Source organism: Leuresthes tenuis, unplaced genomic scaffold (assembly GCF_036924035.1).
Source record: "Leuresthes tenuis unplaced genomic scaffold, fLeuTen1.0.hap1 SCAF_20, whole genome shotgun sequence".
In the NCBI taxonomy this organism is placed as follows: domain Eukaryota; kingdom Metazoa; phylum Chordata; class Actinopteri; order Atheriniformes; family Atherinopsidae; genus Leuresthes; species Leuresthes tenuis.
The window spans coordinates 7,916,605-7,942,509 of NW_027325374.1; the positions used below are offsets into that span (position 1 = coordinate 7,916,605).

Sequence of the window (25,905 nt, forward strand, 5' to 3'; positions counted from 1 at the left end):
TTTTAATCTATTGAAATCGGGTCTTTCAGTTGTTGTGTCTGATGTCTGTTCCTGTGATGCAAATGAAACTGCAGGTGTCTTTCCTTGTCCCCTGTCAGGTAGTGGCCCCCCGCTGCGACTGGTTGGAGGCGAGGAAGACTTCGAAGGGCGAGTGGAGGTGTTTCACGCAGGACGGTGGGGCTCTGTCTGCGACGACCAGTGGGACGACAGAGACGCTGAGGTGGTGTGCCGACAGCTTGGCTTTGGGTACGCTTACACCGTCACAACCACACTAACCTTAATAGTTTGGCTCCAGGGGCCCTTAGACAAGAAGTTCACACATTGAATCACATTTACTGCAAATTGAGGATAAGTTAAAGTTATTTAATATTCTTCGTACTGTCTTTTTACATCATAATGCCTCCTAAATTCTCCTCCTTGTCTGTTGCTCACAGCTAAAAGCCCACTGGTTCCTACTGAAGACATAAATCTCGAGGCTTTGGAAACAGTAGATTCCAGCAGTCAAACAGGAGTAGAAAGAGCGGCTGTTAGAGACTATTTTGAGCTGTGGATTAATACCCATTTGGGTATGAGTTAGTATTAACAGCATCAGAGGGGGGTGTATGTTTACCTCACGAAGCAGATGGATTCTCACAAGACTGGTGAGATCACTCTCACCAGAGAATCTGCCTTGCCAGGCTTTAAACAAAGTATTTGTAGAGACCAAAGAGTTTCATGAGCCAATCAGCTTTGTCCTGCTCTGACAGTTTTGAGCGGGTTTAGGTACGAAAACATTTAGTAACGATGACTTCTGAAAAGCTGACAGTAGATGCTTTAAGCATCAGTTAGATCAAGAATGCAAAGTATTTAATCACAGATCAACACTGGAGGCTTTTCTTATTTATTGTTCCCCTGACCGGCTTTGACTCCGCTTGTGGTGCCAAGTCGATCTCGTTGGCTGAAAATATTGATAGATTGATGGTTTGTCCAATCAACTGCAACCTTCTGTAGCATAAACCCTTTTACAACCCGTTTCCAGTTAGTTTCCAGTTAGAGTTAATCGTCTTTATCAATCACTGGGTAGCATAGATGCAATGTAAACCGTAGAGCACGCTCAGCTTATCAATTATGTTGTGTGTGGTTACCATTTGAATATTAAGTTAAATACAGTAGATTTTTTATCAAAACACCACCTTGAAAGATTTACTTTTCTATTTATTTTTTTCTACGGTGGAGGTCGAGATACAATATAGGAGGAGATATGATATAAATGAAGCCCTCAGTTTAATATCTTGTATTTAAAACTAAATGAACAGCTGCTGCAAAGGGCTACCAGTCTTTCGCTAAAGTCTGATTTGGATTAAAATTGAGTCCTTTATCACATGCTCTTCAGAGAATTAGAGAGCCTGAGCTGGAGATGTTCAGTGTGAAGGCTAACTAGGAGAGTGCAGGTCTGCTGTTGGAGAATTCACTGGAGACCCTTGTGATTGTGCAGATTAGGTTTGAATCTGAGCTGAATCCTCACACTGACTCTACACTCTGCACAGAAACATCTCCAAGTGTCAAGCAGAGATAAAGTTGTAACTGTGAGGTGAAAGAACTCCCTCTGCGTTTAACACAAGGTTTCATTTCATCTCCTGCACCCTCAGAGGGACACCTTACCATCTGTTTGTGCCTGTAAATAATGGAAAACCTGACAGTGATGCACACGTTCCCACAGCTGCACACAGACTGGCACTCGTGTGTTTTGACTTTTTTTTTTTTTCTTATTTTTTGACAAAATGAAGCTAAAATGATAAAATGATCTGCTGTGATGTGTTTTAGTTTACTCTCTCTGCGGTGAGTAAAAGTGTCAAACGTTGACCCACTTTTCATGTTGGCAGATTTTGGACATAATTCAACAGCAACAGAGCAGATTAAACACACTCTGCTGACATTCTGACATTCAGACACGTCATTTGCAATGCTTTCAAAATGTTATTTAGGTAGAAGTATGTAAATGTATTAATTAAATGTAATCCAATGTACTCTTGGTATTAAAAAGCACTTAGAGGAACAAATCTGACATGCATCATTGTAACTTATGTTTTACTGTGAAAGCAGGATTTTTTACAACTGATACCACTTATTATGTCTTAAGGGTCAATGTGATAATCATATTATTCTTTATATTCTTCAAAAACAGTCGAACTCATCACATTAGAGAGGCAGCAACTCTGAAATATTTGTTGGAGCCTTTTAGTGTGGAGTTTGAATGGTTCCCTCTGTGATAGAAGTTGAAGTGGGTGATAGAAAATGAATGGACGGTGTTGGCTTAATCTCGTGGTCCTTACAGCACAATAACATCTGGTTTAATTGTTTTTACGCTTTTATATGCTTTAAACAAACCCTGATTACTTTAACATTTAACATCGCTCAGCATAGTTACATGTTGAGTCAAGCTACGTCTGTAGTTTGACTTTGTCATTTAACTGGACCACCATCCTCGTCCCAGTATACCTGCAAGTAAGTGGGATTGAATTATTGACTAAAGTATGTTTGAAGAAGCAGCACTGTGTAACATAAAAGTGTTTTATGGCATTTTTAACATAAATAAATCATGACCACATAAACCAACAGCTTGCTTGTAGCAATTCATACCACAGGGAGAAAGCTTTTATGAAATATATTTTAGTTTTGTAAAAGCAGAGTAGCACGAGAGCTGCAGGGAGAACTGAAAATAAGCTGAAAAGCCCCAGTCCAGACCCCACAGCTAGCTTATCTCAGGAGTTGCTGGCTCCCCATGTCTTGTCCCGCCTTCTCAACCAGAGCCAAAAGCTTGTCTTCTTGGGTTCTTCGCAGAGTTCTCCCGTTGGCTCGGTGTAGCTCCCTGCCCTAGATCTTTCAGAAGGCGGGTTGTTGAGCTTTCCACGAATCCCCTTGATCTGGGTCTCACATCCGATTCGCTCTTCCTGTACTTCACGACCAAGTCAGAGTACTTTGCTCTCATCCTTACGTGGGGTTCCTCCATTCCCTCCTTCTGCGGCACAATCAGCTCAATCAGCAGTGCAAATCTTCTTGGCACAGCCCACAACACCATGTCTGGTCACAGTGTGGTGCTGCAGATTCTCCTTCCTTAAGAAAATAGATCCACTGATGGCTCCCCAACAGGCTCTCATGGCTCTCCTCTTGCCTTCTTCTCTCCACCAGTTTTCTGAGCACCTGATTGTGCCACCATTGGAACTGACCCTGGGTCAGTGCAGTCTTGTATCCTATCAAAGTGCGTTGGAGGGAAACGTTAGTGATTGTGGGGAGGGGATAATTTCGTCGGCTGCCCTGATAAGGACACTGAGTCTGACTCCACCAAACAGGACATAAGCTAGAGAAAGGAAAATACCAAAAGAGAAGGTGTTATTGGTGTAAACAAATGATAATATTAATAAAACCTAATGATGAGAGCGATAACTCAACCAGTCCAAAAACTTGTTTCTTCCCAAACAAATGTCCTCAACATCGCAGAACTTTTGATAAAGACCTTTTTTTTGCCAGAAAATTCAGCTTGTGTGTGTGTGTGTGTTGCAGAGGTGTAGCGAAGGCCTGGTCGTGGGCTCACTTCGGTCAGGGTTCAGGTCCCATCCTGCTGGATGCTGTGAAGTGCACAGGAAATGAGCTGTTCCTGGATCAGTGTCCCCATGGTGACTGGGAGCAGCACAACTGTGACCACATGGAGGACGCTGGGGTGTCCTGCAGTCCTTATACAGGTAGCACACACACACACACACACACACACACACACACACACACACACACACACACACACACACACACACACACACACACACACACACAGCTTCTGTAGACCCTGGTGAGCTTAAAGCTGCTATTTATATCTGCCGAACATCAATAAATAATTACTGCATGAAGCAGCAACATCCTGTTTGAGACAAGCAGGAACCGGATTTATGGGAGCAAATCAGTTCCTGTAACTAAACTCTGATCAGTAATTGATCTGAAAATTAGACTTTGAAATCAGTGCGGCATTTATGAAACTGGATCTTGCCTTGTGGCTGCATAAATTTAGATAATTTTGAAACCGTTTCAGATGGTGTGGTGCGTCTGGTTGGAGGAGACAGTCCGTGGGAAGGTCGAGTGGAAGTGTTTCACAACGGGGACTGGGGGACAGTGTGTGACGACCACTGGACCCAGCAGCATGCAGAGGTGGTCTGCAGACAGCTGGGTTACAGGTAAGAAGACAAGATGGCTGTAGACAAGTTTTTAGTTTAAACACATTGAGACCTGAGAGAAACTCTCTGGTTCCTGATAAACCCCAGTTTCACTGTGCAGCTCAACAAAAAGAATAAAAAAAATTAAGGATTGCTTAGAAGCACAAAGGATGTGTGATTGTATAATATTGTATGTTAAAGCCTCACACCAGAACGAGTTTCACATAAGAATATGTGAAACAATAACAGTTTCCAAAAGCATTACATGGCTACATTTTTCTTTGCAAGTTGTAACATGTTTACAGTAATTTAATAAGGACAACACATCTCTTTCAAAGGAAAAACTATCTCATGCTTACCAGGTTCTCTCACATCTTTGAAAAAATGTATGTTTCTTTGATTGTTTGAGGTTTGCGGTCATTTGTTTATGCAACTCTCTTAAAGTCCCACTGCAACATTTCAATCAGGTTGAGGTCGGGACTTTGACTGGACCATTGCAACACCTTGATTATTTTCTTTTTCAGGCATTCTTTTGTAGACTTGCTGCTGTGTTTGGGGTCATTGTCCTGTTGATGACCCAGTTTCAGCCAAGCTTTATCTGTCAGACAGATGGCCTCACATTTGACTCACATTTACAATACTTATACAGAGGTTACAATAGTATACAGAGGAGTTTATGGCGGACTCAAGCCATAATCATCAGTGCTTGACAGCTGTTATGAGGTGTTTGTGCTGATATGCTGTGTTTGGTTTTCTAGGAACAAGGACAGAAGTGTTGCTGTTTGTTTAGACACAAATGTGCAAACCCAGGCTGTGCTGCCATGTGCTGCCTTTTTAGATAGAAGAGGCGTTCTCCTGCAATACTTCCTAACAAGCCATACTTAGTTTTCTGAGAGGTCAGAGATGTTGCTCTTGTGTCTTTTGCATTTTCTCTGAGCATTAAAAGGTCTGACCTTGGGGTGAACTTGCTGGGAGGTAACCCGGGAACATTGACAGCTGATGGGCAGCAACAGCTGCTTTTCTAAGACCATTGTTTGTCTTTCATTCTAGATATTGTGTTAACACACACCTGAATGCTCCAGACCAGCAAACTGCCCAAACTTCTGCTTTTATTGAGGTGCTCACACTTGCTGATAATCAGTTGATTAAGTACATTTGATGAGCAGCACCCCACTGCTACCTACCCTCTTAATTCCAATGGAGTATGGCTGGATTTAGTTTTTCATACACTGCTCCTGCATTTTTACTTAGTTTTTATTAAATAAATAATGACACTGTAAAATATGTTCGTAAAGTAAAATAGCATGACTCCAACCCAGTTAACAGCATATACTATATGAATTAATAAACTTTTTCTCCTGTTTTCTTCTGCCTCTCCTTCCTGATGTTTTCCCCTTCTGTAGTTATTGAATGCACAAAGCAATGCTTCTACTTATGTTGTTAATTTCTATTAAATTATATTATTTTCACCCTAACTCTTCAGTTAAAATGCTTCCCTATTTGCTCTTATTGGGAGCTGCCAGACTTTAGACAAATGGGAAGTGATCCAGTTTTTAAGGCAGCAGCGCCAACAGTAAAACCAGTTGGAAATGCAATAGCAGGCATTTTATTTAACACAGATGGTCTGAAACAAATATCAAACGATTCCAAAAGTTTTTCACTTATTTCAAATGAGAATTGCTTTGTATTTTAGTATTTTTGTGGTTCTCTCACTGTTTTTTTTGTAGTCACTGGAACAGGAACCATTTCTGAGCTCCAATCTGGACGTGGTTGTTACCGCAGATTAGGCATGACTGCTAGTTTGTTTTGTTAAAGTGAAAAACTCTGATAAACACTCTATAAACTTTAAAGTAAACTAACCTGCTCAGAGCTAAACAGCAGATAGATTTCCAGATGTCTTACCTTCTCAAGTTGGTTGAGATCAAAACAGAGCAAAAAGTAGGTGTCATTGGAACTTACTTTATTAATCCCACACTGGGCAGTTATTTGTCTATTACTTTATATTCATAATCTTAGAAATCTTTCATCCAAAGTGTGTATGACATGATTCTGAAAAGACTGCTGTCCAACTCTTCTGCCCCCTCAGAGGTCACGCTGAGGTTGTAGCTGATGGGACGTTTGGTGAGGGCGTCGGTCTGATCCTCCTGGATGACGTCCAGTGTGAGGGATCTGAGACGTCCCTTCTGGACTGTAAACACGGGATCTGGGGAAGGACCGACTGCTCCCACAGCGAGGACGTCGGTGTTTGCTGCAGAGGAAGATCCAGCCAAGAGACCAACGAAGTGCCAGTGATTGCACCTTCCACAGGTAAGACGTGATGATGAGTCCACTGAAATGAGATCCCAACCAGGCTACTCCCAACCAACTCTTTCTATTAACTGTTATCATTTTCATAGAGATTTTAGCTGTTTTGGGGATTTTCTCTGATTCCTCAAACTCACCACCTTCCTGTAATGAGCTCTCCTCTCCAGCCTTTAGATCTGCGTTGGTGCCAATTTCTTTGGATAAAAGTAAACATCTGATCTTCATAACAATAATGTGCATATAGCTATAAATATAGCTATAAATATAGCATGTAGCTATAAAGAGCACATTTTTGTCACAAGAGTTTGCCATAAAAATGTTGATTCACGGAACTCCATTGTAGATAAACATGTGCAGCTAATGTTGGACTTTCAAGCAACAATCAGGACAACTGGCTGCGTAATTCACATTTTGCTTGGTTAACATATAGTTTTCTCAGTGTTAACACTTGTTAACATGTTAACAGCACAGGAAATGAAGCAAAGTTTACTGTCTCTGCACTCCAGAGGTTCTGCTTCTCCTGTCGACATGTTGAGGCCATCAGAATGAGAATAGCGACTGAATGAAAGCACACTAGATGACATTTAACAATGTCAGTGAACGTAAAACTCGCTCTGTCATTGTTGACTGGGCTGTGTGGATGCTCAGACATGAATATGAATGCGAGTCTTTTCTTCCTGGCAGGTCCCCTGGTGCGTCTTGTGGGTGGCAGCAGCAGGAAGGAAGGTCGAGTTGAGGTGTATCTCCATGGTGACTGGGGAAGTATTTGCGACTCGGGCTGGAACGACCTGAACGCAGCTGTTGTGTGCAGACAGCTTGGACACAGGTTGATGTCTGTGTGTGTGCATAACAGAACAGAGTTCAAGGGAAAAAAAGGAAAGTGTACTAAATGACATTTTCTCTTCCTCAGTGGTAGAGCGGCAGCAGTCCGAGGGTTCGGTCAGGGGAAAGGACCCATCCACCTGGACCAGGTGAGGTGCACGGGGAAGGAGGAGTTCCTGGGAGAGTGCCCGTCTCTGGGCCAGAACATTCAGGGATGCAAGCGCAGGGAGAATGCAGGGGTGAGGTGTGACGTCACGCCACCGGAGACAGCGGTAAAGGCCAAGCCTGAGGAGCTGAGCTGTGGGCTGAGGAAGCTGGTGGAGGAGGAGGGCAAGAGGGGGAACCAAGGAGAGGAAAACATGCTCAGGTACAGACAAACACAGATGATGAAAGACTAAAAAGAGTCAAAGGTATGATTAAATATTATGAAAAAAGGCTAAATGAGAATTCAAAAGTTATTTCATGTCCTTTTTTAGTCGTTTATCTCAGCTACGATGTCGATAACATCTGACTGAGGTGACGCTGCATGATGTAGATCATCAGGCACAGCCAAAACTGTTCTATTTCTCTCTCAGGACCACGTGGCCTTGGCAGGTGTCAGTATGGCTTCAGTCTCAAGACAAAGCCGGCGGCCCCCTCTGCAGCGCCACTCTGATCAGCCCCTGCTGGGTCCTGACGTCTGCTGTTTGTCTCAGCAGGTAAATCCTGCGCTTAACTCCAAAACAGGTCCTTTACTCAGGAGGCATCTTGAGCATGACACATAAGTGCTTTTTCCACCTTTGGCTCTTTCTGTCTCTGGTCTACAGGTTTGGTAGTGATCCATCCAGGTACGTGGTGCGTGTCGGAGTGTCGGAGCAGACTCTCACCCCGGAGCGGGTGGTGGTTCACAGGAAGTTCAAGGGTCAGAGCGGAGGCCATGACGTGGCTTTGCTGAAGCTGCCCAGCACTAAGGGCCACTGTCTGACCTTTGAGCCCAACACAAACGCAGCATGCCTCCCTGCTGCTGATGCCACAACAGGAGAAAAGACTCCATCTTCTTGTGTTGTCATGATTACAACAGGCTGGACAGGACCAGGTTTGTGTTTTGCTCTTTTGCTGTTTTTAATGCCAAACTGTGTCCACGATCTGTCTAAAAATATGTGAGCTGTGAAGACTATAAAGTAGGTCCCCAAACCCAAATGTAAAATATGTCAAAACTTTGCACAATGACGTGTCAAACAACCAACAAACAGACTCTTTCATTGTAAATTTCCTCATGTTTGTAGTGAAACTATGTTTCTAGAACTGGAAGTGACTCCTCCATATTGTTTGTTTCATCTGGCTCACTATGCCTCCCTGAAGATTAATCTGAGTGACTCTGATGAGCTCCTGACTGGAACTCTGGCGCCACCATGTGGATGACATTTCATATTTTTAGTTTTTATAAACCAACAGCTGCTGGATAGATTTCCATGAAATTTTGCTGTCACGTTCCCCACAAAACCCCCCCAAAACCTACAACTTTCACCTCACATTTTCATCTAGCACCTTAACCTTGTCCAAAAAGCTGTACTTTATTTTGAATGCTGTTGTAAAAGTTATTCTAAAACAGACCTACATACAACCTCACACTGTTGCAGACTATTATACACTTGATGTGTGACTTAGCCTATTAGTTCATCGTCTGAATTGTTGACCAATCACGTCAGCATTTCTGACATCACATTTTTATTTCTTCCTAGACTCTGTTATCGCTTCCTGGGTCCCCCTGATGTCGTCGTGGCAATGTAAGAAGCGCTACGGCAACAGCTTCTCCAGTCACGGCACGCTATGTGCCGGCAGTCCCCCGGACACCAGCCTCCTCCATGGTGACGGTTGCCAGGGCAACTCTGGAGGTGGGTTGTTGTGTCAGGAAGAGACGGGTCGATGGATTCTCACTGGGGTTGTTGCCGGGAGTTACGGCTGCGCTGACCCCTCCTCTCCTGTGCTGTACACACGAGTCAGCCGCCTCATGAGCTGGATTGACGAGGTCATCGACACGCCGGGACGTGCAGAGGAGGCGCACACACAAAAACACGCAAAAACACAAATTGGTCTGACACACCCTGACAATGACCTCACACACATGTACGAGGAGCACGCACACAGCGAGGGCAAAGATGAGCACGTTCACGTGCACGCCAAGCTCAAACACACACAAAATGACATCGGTGAGATTAAGCCAAAAGACACACACACTCATTCACACACTAAAAGCACACACTCGTACAACATAGAAGATGCCGACACATACAAAGAAGTTGTGGTCTGATTGAGGCCGTGCCATTGGTTACCACCTGTGCCATGTGACCGCCTGTGTAGAGAAGAAGGAAGAGGAACGCAAAGAAACGATGCTCCCAACTCAAAGATTCATTCAAATCTGAACTCAGTGTTGTGACTCCCAAGTGTATGCGGCTGCTGACCGTCCAGCGATGTGGGCAGGTTGCCAGAGCGTGACTGGGGCTTTAGTGAAGGTGTGGGACTGATGGGAAGTTTAGGATGAGCCCGGCAGTGTTATCAGCGTGCCGATCAGAGCCTTTTACTGCTACCAAACAGCCAAAACAATCAGAGCAGCATTTATTTGAAGGACAATAGTATTTGCATTAAATATCCGAGGCACATGTTGAAGAAGAAGTCACACAATAATGTATGCTAATTTCACCTATTTATGTGTCCTCCGTGTGAGTTATAGGAAAATCGCAAAAAAACCCCACTGACAAACAGAACTTGTAGTATTTAAGCTGGCTGCGCATCATCTCTGCCCCTCTAACACGACTGATGTAGATAAACTCCTGCTGCGGGTGAGGCTCGTCCTGAGTTAGTTTTTATAAACATGCGTGTGGGTTTCTTTTTCAAACAGGGCTCATCTCTTCTCTTATACCTTTACTGGTGAAAGTGCTGTAGTTTATTTAGGAACCACAAGTAAGCTACTTGACACAGGGCCATACCACTGATTTAGCCCGTTTCTATTAATCTTTCAGTATTATGTTTATGGATATGTTTATGCATTTAGCAGACGCTTATCCAAAGCGACTTACAGGTAGACAGATAGGGTAAGGGGGTCTCTTCAGGCTCTTGTGATAGGCCCCCTACTGGAGACAATACCTTCCATGCAGGGGATTTGAAACCAGATCTCCCACATGAAAGGTGGCAATCATACCACTACACTATCCAGTCACTACACTATTAACATGTCAACAACTTTCTTGATTTCATACTAAGTGTGGAGATCTTCTCAAGAGCATTCCCTGTAATCTGTAAAACCTCTGACAGGAACTGTTAAATGTGCAGTTAATTTTGCCATTAATTTTTCATAGCTGAGAGAAAAAGCAGTGTTGTATTCTGATCAGTTAAATAGCATCGCCTCACAGGAATAACAGAAAAAAAGACACACTGATGCGATGGGAACTCATTTCAAGGTGCAAAAACATGCAAAAGCAGTGGTATGGTCCTTTAAATCTGTACAGGATGATTTTCTCCTTTCAAAGCCATTTTAAGCTGCCTGTTGGGTCATAGATATCTTTTTGTACTGCTTTAGATAGACACAGTAGATATATTCTCAGATAGATGGATAGATAGATAAGTAGCTGCAACTCCTGAGTTTAGATAGTACGTGTTCTAGATAGCCAACCTGGTGAAGTTAATGTAGTCTGTTCTGTTGTTCTCTGAGCAGATGTGGGATCCAACCAGAAGATGGCGACCTTGCTCTATTTTCACGGGGTAGTCTTATCAAATGACGAGGCCCAGATGATTCTTTTTATACCATTGCCGTTAGTGTATGAATTTGTGCTCGATGTACTGTGAACCACTGTGTTGTGAAGCATCTCGTAACCTGCTACTGCCCGTTCCGAGCCTGTTGTTCTAACCCTGTAGATAAACTCAAGCCTGTTCCTTCGCCTTTCTTCCTCAGGCTTAATGTTCTCCCTTTACAACCCCTGGCTAAAATGATGGAATCACCACATCTGGAGGATGTTCATTCAGTTGTTGTATTTTTGTCTTTTATGACAGAATGAATTCTTTGAGGATTTTACGAGTGAAAAACAATGTTCTTCATTAGCCACATTCCAACTTTCTTGTACAGTAGTTGACTGATCAGCTTTGCAGGTTGGAGCTTTGGCCCCGACCATTTCTTTTTTTTCAACTTGCGCTATGAATTTTTGATCAGATTGCGAGCCAGACTGTTCACCGGTCATGTCATTGAGCTGTTTTAATGCTCTTTGCTCAGTGACGGCATGCAATATCATCCTGAACAATGACCTCAGCATCACCAAAACTCCTTTTAAACGATGGAATGTGTCCATCTGTACATTAGCTGGAGAGATAATGGCTGCCATCTCCTCTGGTCCTTCACCTGACATTAACCCCATTAACCATCAGTGACTGTGGAAATGTGCTTGTTTTCGTCATCTTTATACGTTTCATTTGACCTGCACCAAACTGAGGTTCCAGCCTCAGATGCAGATCAGTGATTCGTCTCTGAATATCCCTTTAATCTAATCGTCCACAGTCCATGAGTGCTTCTCTTTAGCCCACTGTAACCTTGTTTTGTTCCGTTTAGGTGTTAGTGATGGTTTACGTTAGACTTTTCTTGATGTAAATTCCATTTCTTTTAGCCGATTTCAAACAATTTGGTCACAAACACTGACTCCGGTTTCTGCCCATTTGTTTTTCCTTGAACTTCTTGAGCATTTTCTATTTTCAGACATATTGCTTTGAGTTTTCTGTCCTGACATTTTGACGTCTTATTTGGTTGACCTGTATCTTTCTCCTCTCTTCCTATTTTGTTCGTACTCCAAATTTTGGACACAGCTGACTGGAAACTACCTACATCTTTTGCCACACTCAGAGTTGAAATGCCTTCTTGAAGGAGTTTTATGATCCTTCCCACTGTTACCACTGACAGCTATCTGGCTGGGGCCATGTTTCCTTTCACTCAGCCAGGTGAAACAGCTCGTTTGCTCTGCCAGCGCTCTCTCTACTGTAGACTGCTTTGCCTAGATAGACTTGTGCAGGTGTTTCTTTTTGAAATGTGAATTAAAAGGTGATTCCATCATTTTCCCCTCTACTTGATGTGAAAGAAAAATTTGCCATCAATTCTAGTGTATGTCATGTCTGTGATTTGTTTGTGTGCATATTATTTTTTTCCTCCAGCAAAATAAAATCCTCCAAGAGTGGTGAAACAATCATTTTTGCTAGCGGTTCCTGTAGGTTCATGTAAATATTGTATGTCTTCAGGAAGGTTAGGTGAGGATGCAGACTAAATATACTTTACCTGTGTTGAACCTGTCAGTTGTCCCTCCTCCTCAGTGTACTGTGCTGGATCATGGTTGAGTATTAAAGCATAAACCTGCTGAGAACATCTCCCGTGTGTTGCAGTGATCTCTTTTCAGTTTCAGATGTTCAAGAATGAGCTTTAACGAACATGTTTGGAAAGCTGCATTTGTCTCCAAACTGTGTACCCTATTAAACAGATGGGATTATAAAGAAAGTGTTGGTGAGTGGACAAGTAAGTGAGGTAGATTAAAGGGAGCATATCTGACGAAAAGTCAATTTCCTCTGATACGAAAAGAAACTCGCACAAAACTCATGGATTGTATACATTTGGTAGAAAAACAAAAACAGCTTACAAGCTCTTTATTGCCTCAAAGTAATTGAAAAGTAAATCTGCTTAGCTGCTCTTCTCAGTCACCCATGAGCACTGTTAATCCTTTTCTTTTGTTTCCATCTGAAAACAGTGGGATCAGAGGAAACCCTCATTGGAACGGATTGGCCAGTCTTTACTGAAAACTGTGGAAATGATTACTTACGATGAGCATAATGAGGCAGCCTTTTGGGATGCAGCTGATTATTCAGAATGGTGACCAAAACCATGTTGATGATTTGTGTCAGACAGACTGTGGTTGTTGGAATAAAATATTGATGACAGGGTGTGATTTTATTACAAATGCTCCGCATGGAAAGCATCTGTTGCTCCCGCTGTCAGTGAGTGGTTTACTCATGTTAGGTGAAATGCAGTTCTTAAAGATGAATTATTGATTAAGGAAACATTAATGGGAGCTATTAGACCCGCTCCTCTTAAAGAATCTTCATGGTTTTTCTCCACTTATATCATAAAATAAATCATTTAACTGCCCTTTTTTCCCACCTGCTGACAGTTTTGGTTTCTTGTAAACTTTCCCCCATTTCAGAGATCGATGTAGCACAAGGTAGTAAAGTCATAAAGCGCAGAAATACTCCACAGATGTGTTGCTGTTTCATAAATGAAAACACACAAAGTGTCACAAGTAAAGTGCACATGGTGAGTTTAGAGCAACAAGAGGGATTTCAATCACTTCTACAAGCTGAGACTTAACACTTGCACAGAAGCCTTCAGATCCTATCAAATGTACACAAGTCAAGCTGGTTATTCTGACCTGCTGACTGCAGGCTCTGAGGTTTGGCCTCTTATGGATGAGCACTCAAACACAGACATATAGTATTGTAGAAAACTCTTGAGCGACACCTCATTTCTTGATACATTGTCAGGAAAACAAGAGATGGAAATACAGTGTATAAGGCAAAAACAATTCAATTGTTCAAACAATTTAAAGGTCGGTGGCTGAGCAAACAAACAAAAACATATGTATTTCTCTGACAAACTGACAGGTACAAGGACTGGGTGAAAAAGCAGGCCTTGTCTAAAGAAAAACTTTGAGAGACCTCCAGAAAACCTGGCGATTATTGCTTTTTTAACAAAAGGTCTGACTCAATGGAAACGGAATATAAAGAAAAGAGAGGAGGCTCAAGACTTTTGGACAATATTGTGCATAAACAAGTGAATCCTCCACCCGCAGGGAGCAGCTGATGGCTGCACCAAGATGATGCTTTACGTGTTCGCACGGATAACTGCTGAGTCATTTAGTAAAATAAGGTTGCAGAGCACATGGACCAACTGCATTCACACTCTCACGTGATCTCACATCTGTGCGGAGCAGCAAATACTGCATGTGTTCCTTCAGCATGACAACAGGCAATACATTTGTGCCCCTATATAACATAGAGTCTATAGTTGGATGATACTATACAATCAATCTGTCTTATTTAATATGATTTTGCACAAGACAAAATAACATAAAAGGTCACATATCTGTCGCAGAGATTTAAAATAAAAGCTAACATAATTTCCAGGAAGTAACTGCGGTTTCTGTAGTGCTGCAGGCATGGCTTCCTGCAGCAGCCCCTTGGCTGAAGAACAGTTTCATGTTCAATCTGGCTGCTTCAACCGCATGTGGCCACAACATCTGCAAGGCCTGTGTCACAGGATACTGGGACCGCAGAAACCAGTGCCCAATCTACACGGAGACGTTAACCTGTAGACCAACATGACAGTCCGGAAGGGGGTCTGATCACGTGAGGGGAGTTTTGTCTTGAATGCCTCACATCTTTCTGCACATTTCACCTGGAATCTCACCCAAGACCTGCAGGCATGAAGACAAACACTGCTCAATTCAGGGGGAAACCGTACAACAGAATGTGCAAGAAGCACAGCGTTGACAGAAAGAGAAGACAGACAAAACACTGTACCACTGGAGATATAGTGAGACGAGCTGAGGATTCATACAACGGATGATCCAGGAGAGCAGCAAGAAACTTCCAGGGGCTTAAACAGAGAGTCCAAGAGAGACATATTGGACAGCGTGCAGGTGTTCACTGATCTCTCACTACATCGACTGAAAGAGTCCAATCACTGCTCATTTGGGTTATTAAGAAGAAGCAAAGGGCAACTGAGAAGAGAGCCAAGGGCATCATTAAAGCTCTTGAGCAAGAAATTAGTGCATAGCAGGGAAGATGAACAGAGCCGGAGCAGGTCTCACACACTGAAGACTGATCATCTTCTCTCCACTTCCTTAAATGCACAAATGACGAGCAGGAGTTCATCCTCCACAGCAGTGAGGAAGAGCAGATCGTCAAGGTTACCACAAAGTGTATTCTGGAAAATTCAGAAGGCTGCAAGATGAGAACTTCACTCTGAACACAAGTGCAGCAAAGAAGAAGAAGGGCTGTGACGCTGCACATCGTGCCTGCACTCTGATGATGTGAGGGAGGTGAAGGAAGGCAACAAACAGGCAAAAGAGGCCTCCCAATTACAAGAGATTCAACTGCTTGGTTCATCGGCTTTTAGCAAAGAGAGACTCCTCCTCAGGGAGCTTTTACTTTGAGTTGCAGGTGGAGGGAAAGGAAAAATAGGCCACTGGAGTTGTTTCAGCGTCTGCCGAAAAGGTCTCCAATATAAACTGAACAACAGAGCTCAGAGATGGTTTTAAAGCCAACACCTCCATCCGTCTTCCTCCTCACACGCAAACCGTAGGTCCGGATGCTTGTGGACTATGAAGAAGAAGAGGTTTAGTTTGATGATGCAGAGTGCAAGTCTCATTCATTACCTACATTTTTACCCTAAACCTCTACCTGTACTTACACTGCTGCATCGACAAGAGCACTCCATCGATCTTCACACCTGCACATCCCAAAGGCCAAGATATGCTGGTGTCACCAAATCTCATTAAGAGTGCACCAGACTTTCTAAATCTGGCTGTAACTCTCAGTCTCAAGCTGATTAGTTGAAGTCAGTAGTTTTAAAGGCAGGAGTCTTTAAAAACACATCAAGCTGCTGGTACTGGTGACTTTAGGTGAAGAAACAAGTCTCCCATTTTAGCTTTGATGTTTTTCTGATGTCATGTTCCCTAAGACATCCTTTGCAGCTTTGCCCTCACGTATCACTCAGACTTTTAGATAATAAGTCCGTAATTAAACAAAACAACAGAAAAAGTACAGCCAGTAAGAATTCAACTGTGGAAAACATACTCTGATAAACGGTTATTTAGATCTGGGTGCAAACTGGCCTGTTTTCTCACACTGTGTAACCCTCAGACTCTAGAGTTGTGTACTGCTAATAAATGGATTATATGCAGACACATGGGCTTCGGTCTCAACACTGACCGAGGACACAACCATATCAATTAACCACATGGTGGAACAAAAGTTATGCCTCACAACACTAATTTTTATGCCTTATTCAAACTTGCTGCTGTAGCTGTGGTCAGCTCCATAACAGGTTAAACTAATACAGATAATAATGTTTGTTCTTATGCAACTCCTTTGCAAATACCTGCCTAATTAGGTACTTTCTTGTAATTTATCATGTCTGGCAAAAAACTAAACTTTCTCATTAAAAATATACTGGAACAATTTCTCTAAAGACATAATTTTCAGAACAATGTTCTGCACTGTTACCGTTTAATATTTGAATTTGAATTTGTGAAAACGGCATTCCCCAAGGCTCAACCCTGAGGCCCCCTTTTCTTTCTTTTGTATGGATATTATTTGTTCTGTAACTGGGATTTGCGTTTATCTCTATGCTGATGAAACTATTTTATATGGCAGTGCAGAGTGTACTTGTACCCCTGTTGCTGTGAACTTCAGGCCTTCAGGCAGCGCTGCATTAAAAACAGACACGACCTATAATGGAAATCATTGTCAGCTCACCGTGCCATCTGCAAATGTAGGTTAAAGCTTTGTCATGCAGAGATGAAGCCACATGTGAACAACATCCGGAAACTCACTTAAAAATTCACTCAGGCAAAGTGGAAACTCTTCTGTGGTCAGCTGAAACTAAATTCAAAATTGTTTTTGGAAATCAAGGATGCAGCGTCCATCCTGCTAGTCATCAGTTCTCTGCTCAGAAGTCTGCATCTCTGCTAGCATGGGGGTACATTAGTGTATATAGGGGTGGCAACGTGCACATCTGAAAAGGCACGGCTCAAAGGTACGACTTTAAAGCAACTTGTACTCCCAACTAGATGATGTCTTTTTCAGGGAAGGCCTTGCATACTTCTATGAGACAATGTTAAAACACATACTGCATCTATTCCAACAGTCCAGGTGCTGGACTGACCCGTGTCAGATGTCAAAGGAAGAGGGGATGCTGCACAGTGGTAAACATGGATCTGTCCCAACTTTATTAAGACTACTTGCTGCCATCAAATTTATGGTGAGCCATCCTTTATCAAATAGCAAACTTTTGATTTGTTTGTTTTATGCTCTACTGTGAATAAAACACTGGTTTATCAGATTTACAAATCTTTGCTGCCTGTTTTAATCTACATTTTACGGAGTCCCAACTTTTTTGGATTTGGGGTTGTACATGCATTCAGATTTGTTGCTGAAGGAAAAGCATGTGGCTTCATCCCTCTTAGGAGAGGTTAATTAATGGCTCGAGTGGATGAATTTCAAAAGCAGAGTACACAGCAGCACAGTCTCGTCAAGAGCCTATATTTTGAGAAACCATGCACAGCTACTCAGTGGCTGCAAAATGAGGACAGCTTGTTGGACAAGCCAATCCATCCTGTTCCTGCTGGTGCAGCCGAAAGACGTGAAATGATCAGATAAAAGACTACTGTGAGCTTTTATAAAATATAACAGAATTATGTTAAATCTGAAGGCTGATGATGAGGTGAAGCTTTGAATCACTGCAGACGTTTGGATGAGCTCTGAGACGACAGACGGGGAAGTTTCTTTAAAAAAAAATCCTCAGCAAAGTCAAAAGTAATTTAAATTCAGGAGGCTCGTTCCGGGTTTTCTCCTAATTTCTTTGACACTAAAGAGTCAGAGGTCAGACAGAGCTAACAAGACACATTCCCCTGTGAGTTTCTCCCTTCCATGTCTTTGATAAAGTAAGTGTGAGTGTCAAAGTTAACCAACTATAGAGCTCTCCTCATTACTCAGAGAAAGCAGAGGAACCAGGGGGAGCTGCCCTACATCCAAGACGCGCACACGCACATCCTTAAAATAACTAGAACCATCATAAATAACAGCACAAAACCTTTTCAAACAAGCCCGAAACATTACTCAACACTTCACTGTGCTCAGTGCAGCTAAAACAGGAGCACTGGAGGACAAAGGAGGAGACGGGACGATGCGCAAACTGCCCCAACAGACAGCACTGAGAGTTTCCTTCTGTATGTTAATGTCCCGAAGGCTGCGCATGTTATTCAGAGCTTAATTTGACTTTGTTACGTGATGACAGACGAGTACGGAGGGCAAATATTGTGCCAGCTGTTGGTGTTTCGAACATCAAGCTTACCACAGGCACACAATCGAGAGCTGTTTTGTTCAACTCCGCAGCGAGTGCCCTCTTCCTGAAAGTCAACTTATCAGTCTTAAACTTTACTTTCAACAGTCTAACCTGTTAAAATGCATTTTAAAGTTCTGGTTTTGGTCTGACTAACACAGAACCTCTTTGATTCACTCCTTCAAACAAATACCAAATCATATTCATACCACACCCAAGTATTGTTGCATTTGTGGTTCCTCTGAAAGTGTTCAGGTTGATGACTGGGTCCAAACACATCAGGAAGTGACACAGAAATCAATCTTGAACAGGAGTGGAACACCTCGTTTGGTAAAAGGAATTGGAACGACCAAAAGCTTTTATTTAAATTTGTTTCCTCCCTCTGTTCGATCCTTATTGGGTGATTTCAGGTTGAGTTTGCTGGTGCAAAATGCTAAATTCTAGGCAAAATAAAAATAGTAAAAAAAAGAACTGCAGGAGAAAGGCTCATTTGTGGAGAATCACTGAAGAAACATTGCATCAGAAAGTACCAGAACTGCAGTTTTAGCAGGTCCAGAGAGCACTGACACGCCCCTTCTCATGAAATGTGTGATGTGAAGAAGGGATGACAAACCTGAAGCAATGAACGACTCCGGAGAGACAAACCAGTGCTGAAATAGTATTTTTATTAAATACTTTCAAGATCCAAGTTTGAGGAATAACAAAGCTATGATGAAGACCAACTAACACTCAGACAAACACTTGATAGTTGTCAATTCATGGTTGTATTTCATTGTACATCATGATCATGCAAAAAAAATCCAGCATCCACGTGAAGGCTGGGGGAGAAAGCGCAGCCCAATAGTATATCATTACAACGCAGGGAAAACGCGAACATCGAGGGCCTCATACCAAGCTACGGCTCCTGAATCCTTTTTTTTTGTTGCTTTTTTCAATTTTCTTTTTTTTAAATATATTTTCATGTCACCTATTCAACATTCTGGACGGAGAAAAAATTCATATTTCAAAAGATGCAAATATCATATATTAACACTAGCTCCATCCTTAATCAGGTAGGTACATGGTAGAAATGTGTAACTGAAACATGCATATAACTAGGTGTCCCGCTCCGGTTCACAACAGTGTAGGTCACACAAACCTGCACGCACTCACGTCAACGCGTACTCTCAGGCTCTCAACTGAGCAGGCACAATTTAAAACCACCAAGGGTAGATTACACTGATAAATAATTTAGTCCTGATCAATATCTTTAATTTCGTGTTGTCTTTACTTCCTCCCTCTTTTCCCTTATTTTTTTCCTTTCCTCCTTCTTCTTCTTCCTGTCTGCGAGGGAGAGTGCAGAACTCAAGCTTGGCAGATCGGCAAATTACCAAACGACAAAAGTTAACAGCAACAGCGACGACAACAAAGAAACTCAAAACCAGTAACACGGGAACAACAGAGAGGTACAAATAAACATCTCAAGAGCAGGGACGCGATCGAACACGAGGAGGTGGGCGGAGATACTGGAGGGAGGGGGTCTGAAGATACGACTGTCTGCCGATGGAGACGATTAAGCAGCACAACAAGGGAGGCGCCGGTCACACAGCAGCGATGCAGATATGTTACAAAGCCTAAACACACTGCCAGGAGTGTGTGGGTGCATATGATATGAAAAGGCGGCTCACAGCATTGTGGGATCAGGAGTTAAGGACACTATGATGAAGGTTTTTATGTTTAATAACACATGTTGAGCTGTGGGGGGGTGAAACTACTTCCATCGTGTTTGTTTTCTTCCCCATCTTCAGAAACAGTCGTACGGCCATGGGACTAGAGACGGTCGCCTACAGAAGTGTGTATTCACGTCAGCCATGAATGATTAAGAGCTACCAATATCTTAAGGAAGTGTTTTAAGGTGGAGAATTGAAATGTTGAGGAAACTGTTTCTCTTAAACTAAAGTGGGAGTCACAGAGGCCATGAGGGGGTTTCCCCAAATGCACAGGATGAGTGTCTCTTAGATACATGTACATATATTACACTTTTCTACATATATCTATACATACACTGTATTTACACAGTGATTATAAACAAACCAGGCTCTTGCAGAAAGCAGAGAAACAGAGTGAGAGGAAAGGTCAAAAGAGAAAATGCTTGGGGAAGGGGGGGATTAATGAGGGAGAGGCAGTGGGCAAACATGCAAAACGCAGACGCCCTTCCCGGCCCACCCTCTCCCTCCACTGCATATACACAAACAACAGGACGAGTTAGCTTTAAATTTGCACAATAAAATCCCTCTTTTTTTTAAAAACTGAGCTGCTTTAAAAAGGAGCCTTGATTATAGAACGAGTCAGAGCAAAAAAAACAAAAATGAAATAAAACAATGTTTTTTTAAAAAAGACAAAAAAAACAAACAAACAAAAAAAACCTAAGAAGGCTCCGTTTTTTTTCGTTTTTTTTTTCCTCACAGGAACGCAAACAGATCAGGTCGCTAAAAACACAACAAAACATGTAACCTCAAGTCAGACGTGTCCCGCCCACCGGCACGATCCCACCACAACATAACTTCTGTTCTGTTGGAAAACAAGCACACAAACAAAAACACAAACACATAAAAAGCCTAAAGTTCTACACTTTGGTGCTTCATGTTTTTGATATCAAGTTTCTCTCATCATCAAGTTCTCTGACTGAGCAAACTTGACTGTTTTTCCCTCTTAAATTCAGTTGAGGAAAATCTCCCTTCATCTTAACATCCAGGTAGCGAGCGCAACACTTTCTACCCGGTAATCCCTAAATGTGTCCGAAATCTCAGCTGCTAACTTCACTCTCCTCTCAGCTCCTCCCTTATTAAATAGTGATAAATGCTTGGTTGGGTTTTGGTGGTTTCTGGTACATCTAGTCATAATTTACACAGTATATTCATAACTCATACTCATAAACTGTCACAAGTTCAACTGTAAATCCTCTCCTCCCCCAGGACGTCTCATCTTGCGCGGGCAGAAAAAAGATGGCTGCCAGGGGAGGGACAGAGGGCAAAGATGCGCCCTCCAATCAGGCGCCAGATGCATGCATCATCCTATGGGGGCGGGTTCTTGTGTTCAGCCGGCCCCCAGCAGGTCAAAGGAGGGACAGGATTGGTTGGTAACGTGGAGAGGGATGCGATCTCGCCCGGCCGGGCTCCTGGCACTAGCCAATCCACGCAGAGGACACACCTCTTAAACACGCTCGCTGAAAAAAGACTGCCCCCCAAAACACACACTCCAGTAGACTGGAGGCTCAGGACCACTGAGGGAGGAGAGGAGGAGAAACATTAATGTTTTGCTGGTACAATGCTTGAAACTTTCTCAATAATGAAAACAGTTTAAATAATAACCTGGATTTATAACTGGACCAAATTTAATACTTTTGACCATTTTTCCCATCAGTTACATGTCTGTACGCATCAATTCTTAAAGTGGAATTCCGTAATTTGACTAAGAAAACTTGGTTATTCTTCTACAGTTGCTGCGATCACTAGCCAGAGTGCCAGGGGTTTTGAAGGCAGAGAGCAGAGAGGGAAGAGAAAAGAGGGAATCTGCACACTGTTACCGTCTACAGTTTCAAAATCAAGTCCTCTTTTGTCTCAAGGCTGCCAAGTTCTGCTTTAAGACATGCGTTTACAGACATCAGATGGGGCAGATATATATATATATATATATATATATATATATATATTTATTAATGTACACTTAACTACAAATATGATTTTATTATAAAATTTGTTCTCAAACTTCAAATCTAGAACTGCAACAAACGTGATCAAAAATGACAGAATTAATGTTTAAACAGTCAAATGGGATGTGCTTTGATGAAGGTCACAGGTCACCGTATCTGAAGGTGATGCAACAGATAACGGTGCCCGCTTTAATCCGAAGCCAACGAATTATTCAGACAAACAAAGGTGTGTTCAGCTCAGATTGTCTGATGCAAAGTCTTCAGGGAGCAAAGTCTGGACTTCTAGATGCTCATTTTCCACGAGTATGAAATGGATACCTGATCACTGAAGTGGTGCAGCAGGCGCGCCTGAGCAGTGGAAGTGAACATTAAGCCACTTTCCATCGCGACGATGCCAAACCCTGGTCTCCTCTGATTGGCTGGAGCGAGGGCGGCCCGTGGAATCCACAAACTGCGTGAGCCGGATGTAGGCGATGCAGGCGGCGTCCTCGCCAATCAGGTGCACGTGGGGGTTGAGCAGGGTGGTGTGCACCGGCTTGCTGTTCTTGCTCAGCACTGGATGTAAAAACAAATGTGTTCAAAGTTACTGTTTTATAACAAAGAGACTAAAAGCTTTTAAAACACACACTTAATCTAAACCGAAGAAATATTTAATCACAAGAGCCATTCTTTCCACGTGACATTTTGACAACTTTAAGCAATGAACAGAAAGTGCTGCAGCATCGTCTTTTTAAAGCTGAGGCGCAGCACTTCTATAGATGAATAATTCAGCAATGTTAAACCCTGCCAGTTTAGTTCACAGACATTGTTCAAACTCATCAGTTTCTGGTAAATCTCTGTTTAAATCTGGTGTCTGTGGATATGCTCCTGAGCCAGCGCATCGGTTGTGATGCGTTTCAGGCCTTCCAGAGTTAATGAAAGACAGAACAGAGGGGATAAAGATGAAATGGACTACAGCAACAGGGATGATTTATGGCAAAGAAAGATAAAAGATGTTTTGATGCCCAGTGTAAAAAAAAAAAACAGCATTCCATGGTGGGTTTGTGGTCTATAAAAATCAAACTGATGGATATAAGGATACATGCGTTGTACACACTAACCAACACTGGTTTCTGTTTCTTTAGTGCAGCTTTACAGCAGCAAAATTAAACAATGAAGGGATCAATTGAATATGGTAAAAAGTTTATCCTCAGTCTTTCTTAAGGTATCTGTTGGTATTAAGCTAAATATATCATTGCTATTTGGCAGAATGATCAATAACGGAAATCGTCAGTTGCAGCCAAAAGTAAAGTGTAACTCTGGAGTTTAAACATATTCTTGGTGTTCTGCGTAAGGTCAACCTGCTCTTTGTGTCATATACCACACTGTAGAAGGTTTAGCAGGTACAGCAAACAGTACCGTAGTATGTTCTGTGTGTACAGGAGGAGACTCACAGTTTTCAAAGTAGAACTTGTGGAAGTCCATGCCCTCCACCAGATTTCCCAGGGCCTCCGGTTCAAAAGAGGTGAGTCCAGGATCACAAATCCTCCTGAAGAACAGCACAGAAGAAAAGGAGAAAAACCAAAAAGTAAACTTAAAAGACAACTCTAACAGATCCTGTTTGAACATCACCAATAGTTCACATTGTCCTGCATATAGCATGTGGACTCACGTGTAGGCCTCAAAATCTCCATTGTTGATCGCTTCGATCAGCTGCTCCGTTATCTTAATAATCTCCTGTTTACGAGCTGCAGAAACAATGTGAGAAAGAGAAAAAAAAAAAGAGAAGCTGGTGAGAAGCCAGAGGAGACAACTGTTAACTGACATTTTCTCTCATCTCATCGCTGCAGCTCCTGCCTTCCTTCACACTCTCCGACTCAACACTCTTGTTTAACCTCATCGCTCAGTCAAAAGCAGCAGCGGCGCTACAGCTCGACTCCATCTTCTCGACTCCATCTTCTCACCTTCTGTGTGACAACAACTGACACTACTCTCTGCTGTGAGCCACCAAACCACAAACAGTTCTGCCTGTAGATACCACAGGCAAAAAAAGGGCCAACTTACCAGCTTTCTTCCAACACCAACTAAAAGAAGTGACGAATGAGAAGGACATGATGATAACAGACACCGGTTTGCTCATTTAGCCACATCTACCCACTGTGGAAGACCGCAGGGTGAGACTCAAAGCCCAGAGACAAGATTGATAAGATTTCAGTCAGAAATTTGCATCCGTTTAAGCTAACTCATTTCTTAACTCAAGTCCCGTTAAAGTTTAAATGGCATATTTATATTGTGTTTTGTATCTTTTTTTTACCTCTTACTAATACCTTAAATTAACATTTTAAATAATGTGCAACTGTTCCGTTTTAAGCCTGTGGTTTAAGCCCGTGTGTCAGTACAAGTCATTTTCTGATGAATGAGATGTTCAGGTAACCTTTCCACATGTCACAGATACGTTTTCCAGCATCAATAACAACTAATAATGAGACGTTTCAGCCCCATTTAACTGTCCTTTCCACAAAAAGCCAGCCAAAGCCAGATTTAGGCATGCCATGTGTAACATTGATCAATCTGAAGGTGAGAACGTCCTGCCAGTGAGGGGGTCACGTTCCTCAGCTTCATTCAGACACCTCTTCTGCATGTTTACGCTCATCAACCAGGTTGAGGAATAAAGCTTGAAAAAATGTGAAATAAGTTGATTTCACTTCACCTACTTCCCTTGGATTTCACCACCATATCTGTCTGTGTACACGGAAGTGACAGCAGCTTTTTCAAGTTAGTTTCTGTTAGTGTCTGATGCTGTGTGGGTCAAAAATAAAAAAAGAGCTAATAACGTTAAGAGAAACAAGAGAGGTACAATTTTTAGACACTACTTCTTTACGGAAGGGATCCACCTTTACTGATACTACATTGAAAGAGGTCAATGTTGTAGCACTGTTATGGAAAAGTGACCTGGCTGCTCATTCAGACATGAAGCGGAACCATTTAGACAGCATCGGCTCAATTTAGGAACCCATTAGCTATATCATGACTGTGCCTCCTGGGGACAATATTTTCAGGCTTCTAGTGTATACAGATAAAAGATAAGTGATATCCAGGCTCATACTTCCTGTTCTGTGGGTCGGTCAGTGTTTGAATTCAGATACATTTAAAAATAAAAACTCTATTGTCACGATATGATAGCTGATGGCTTTGAGATTCCATTTCAGCCAATGCCTTTGCTCTCAAATGTGCATTCAACCAAAGCCTGGAAAACACAACCGCTGAGCTGAAGTCCAGATCTGATCCATGTTGAGAACTGGTTGATTCTTCACTGCAGAGATATGTCATTACACCACTTCTTTGAACATCCCTCTGATGTATTCTGAAATTCTGTAGTGGACCACAGAGCAGGGAGATCGCTCGTCTACTCCACGGATCACAGTGTCCTTCTCATTTCCCTGCAAATTGATGTCTTCATATCCCAAATATGCGGTTAGACTGGTTTCTCAAAGGGTAATTTCAAATGTTCTTCAGTACCAGTGTTGAAAATGGAGACTATGAACGTCGCTCCATGCATCATATCAGGCAGCTTTTACAAACGCCGAATGGCAACAGTAAAAACCTTAAATGGACAGAAAAAGAAGAACAATGACCTTGTGGGCTCACACTCCTGCTTTGATTTGATATTTATGCTGGTGTAAAGTTTTAAAAGGAGATTCCTTGGATTAGGCAGACGAGATGCGACACAGGCTCTTCACAAAGTTTGACAGGGTATAGTCGGTCATTATATAACATTGGCCCCAGGCCTCCTTTGCTCTAGA

At 42.4% G+C, this 25,905-nt stretch overlaps 2 protein-coding genes across 16 annotated transcripts in view; one reads left to right on the forward strand and one right to left on the reverse strand.

Annotated features, from left to right (window-relative positions):
- Nucleotides 1-12,684, forward strand: part of LOC140277964 (neurotrypsin) — a 30,561-nt gene extending 17,877 nt beyond the window's left edge. The window contains exons 6-14 of the mRNA XM_072372827.1: nucleotides 99-246; nucleotides 3,541-3,719; nucleotides 4,061-4,202; nucleotides 6,268-6,488; nucleotides 7,170-7,311; nucleotides 7,396-7,674; nucleotides 7,883-8,005; nucleotides 8,114-8,382; nucleotides 9,029-12,684. Coding sequence (XP_072228928.1) covers nucleotides 99-246; nucleotides 3,541-3,719; nucleotides 4,061-4,202; nucleotides 6,268-6,488; nucleotides 7,170-7,311; nucleotides 7,396-7,674; nucleotides 7,883-8,005; nucleotides 8,114-8,382; nucleotides 9,029-9,597 — 2,072 coding nt within the window. The 3' untranslated portion in view covers nucleotides 9,598-12,684. The remainder of the gene's footprint in view (nucleotides 1-98; nucleotides 247-3,540; nucleotides 3,720-4,060; nucleotides 4,203-6,267; nucleotides 6,489-7,169; nucleotides 7,312-7,395; nucleotides 7,675-7,882; nucleotides 8,006-8,113; nucleotides 8,383-9,028) is intronic.
- A 6,393-nt stretch (nucleotides 12,685-19,077) lies between these two features.
- LOC140278111 (calcium/calmodulin-dependent protein kinase type II subunit gamma) overlaps nucleotides 19,078-25,905 on the reverse strand; it is a 39,320-nt gene continuing 32,492 nt past the window's right edge. For all 15 annotated transcript variants that reach the window (XM_072373027.1, XM_072373029.1, XM_072373032.1 and 12 more), the window contains 4 exons: nucleotides 23,775-23,850; nucleotides 23,557-23,651; nucleotides 22,442-22,678; nucleotides 19,078-21,694 (listed from right to left, as the gene is read on the reverse strand). In XM_072373027.1, the coding sequence (XP_072229128.1) occupies nucleotides 22,446-22,678; nucleotides 23,557-23,651; nucleotides 23,775-23,850 (404 nt within the window). In that variant the 3' untranslated portion in view covers nucleotides 19,078-21,694; nucleotides 22,442-22,445. The remainder of the gene's footprint in view (nucleotides 21,695-22,441; nucleotides 22,679-23,556; nucleotides 23,652-23,774; nucleotides 23,851-25,905) is intronic.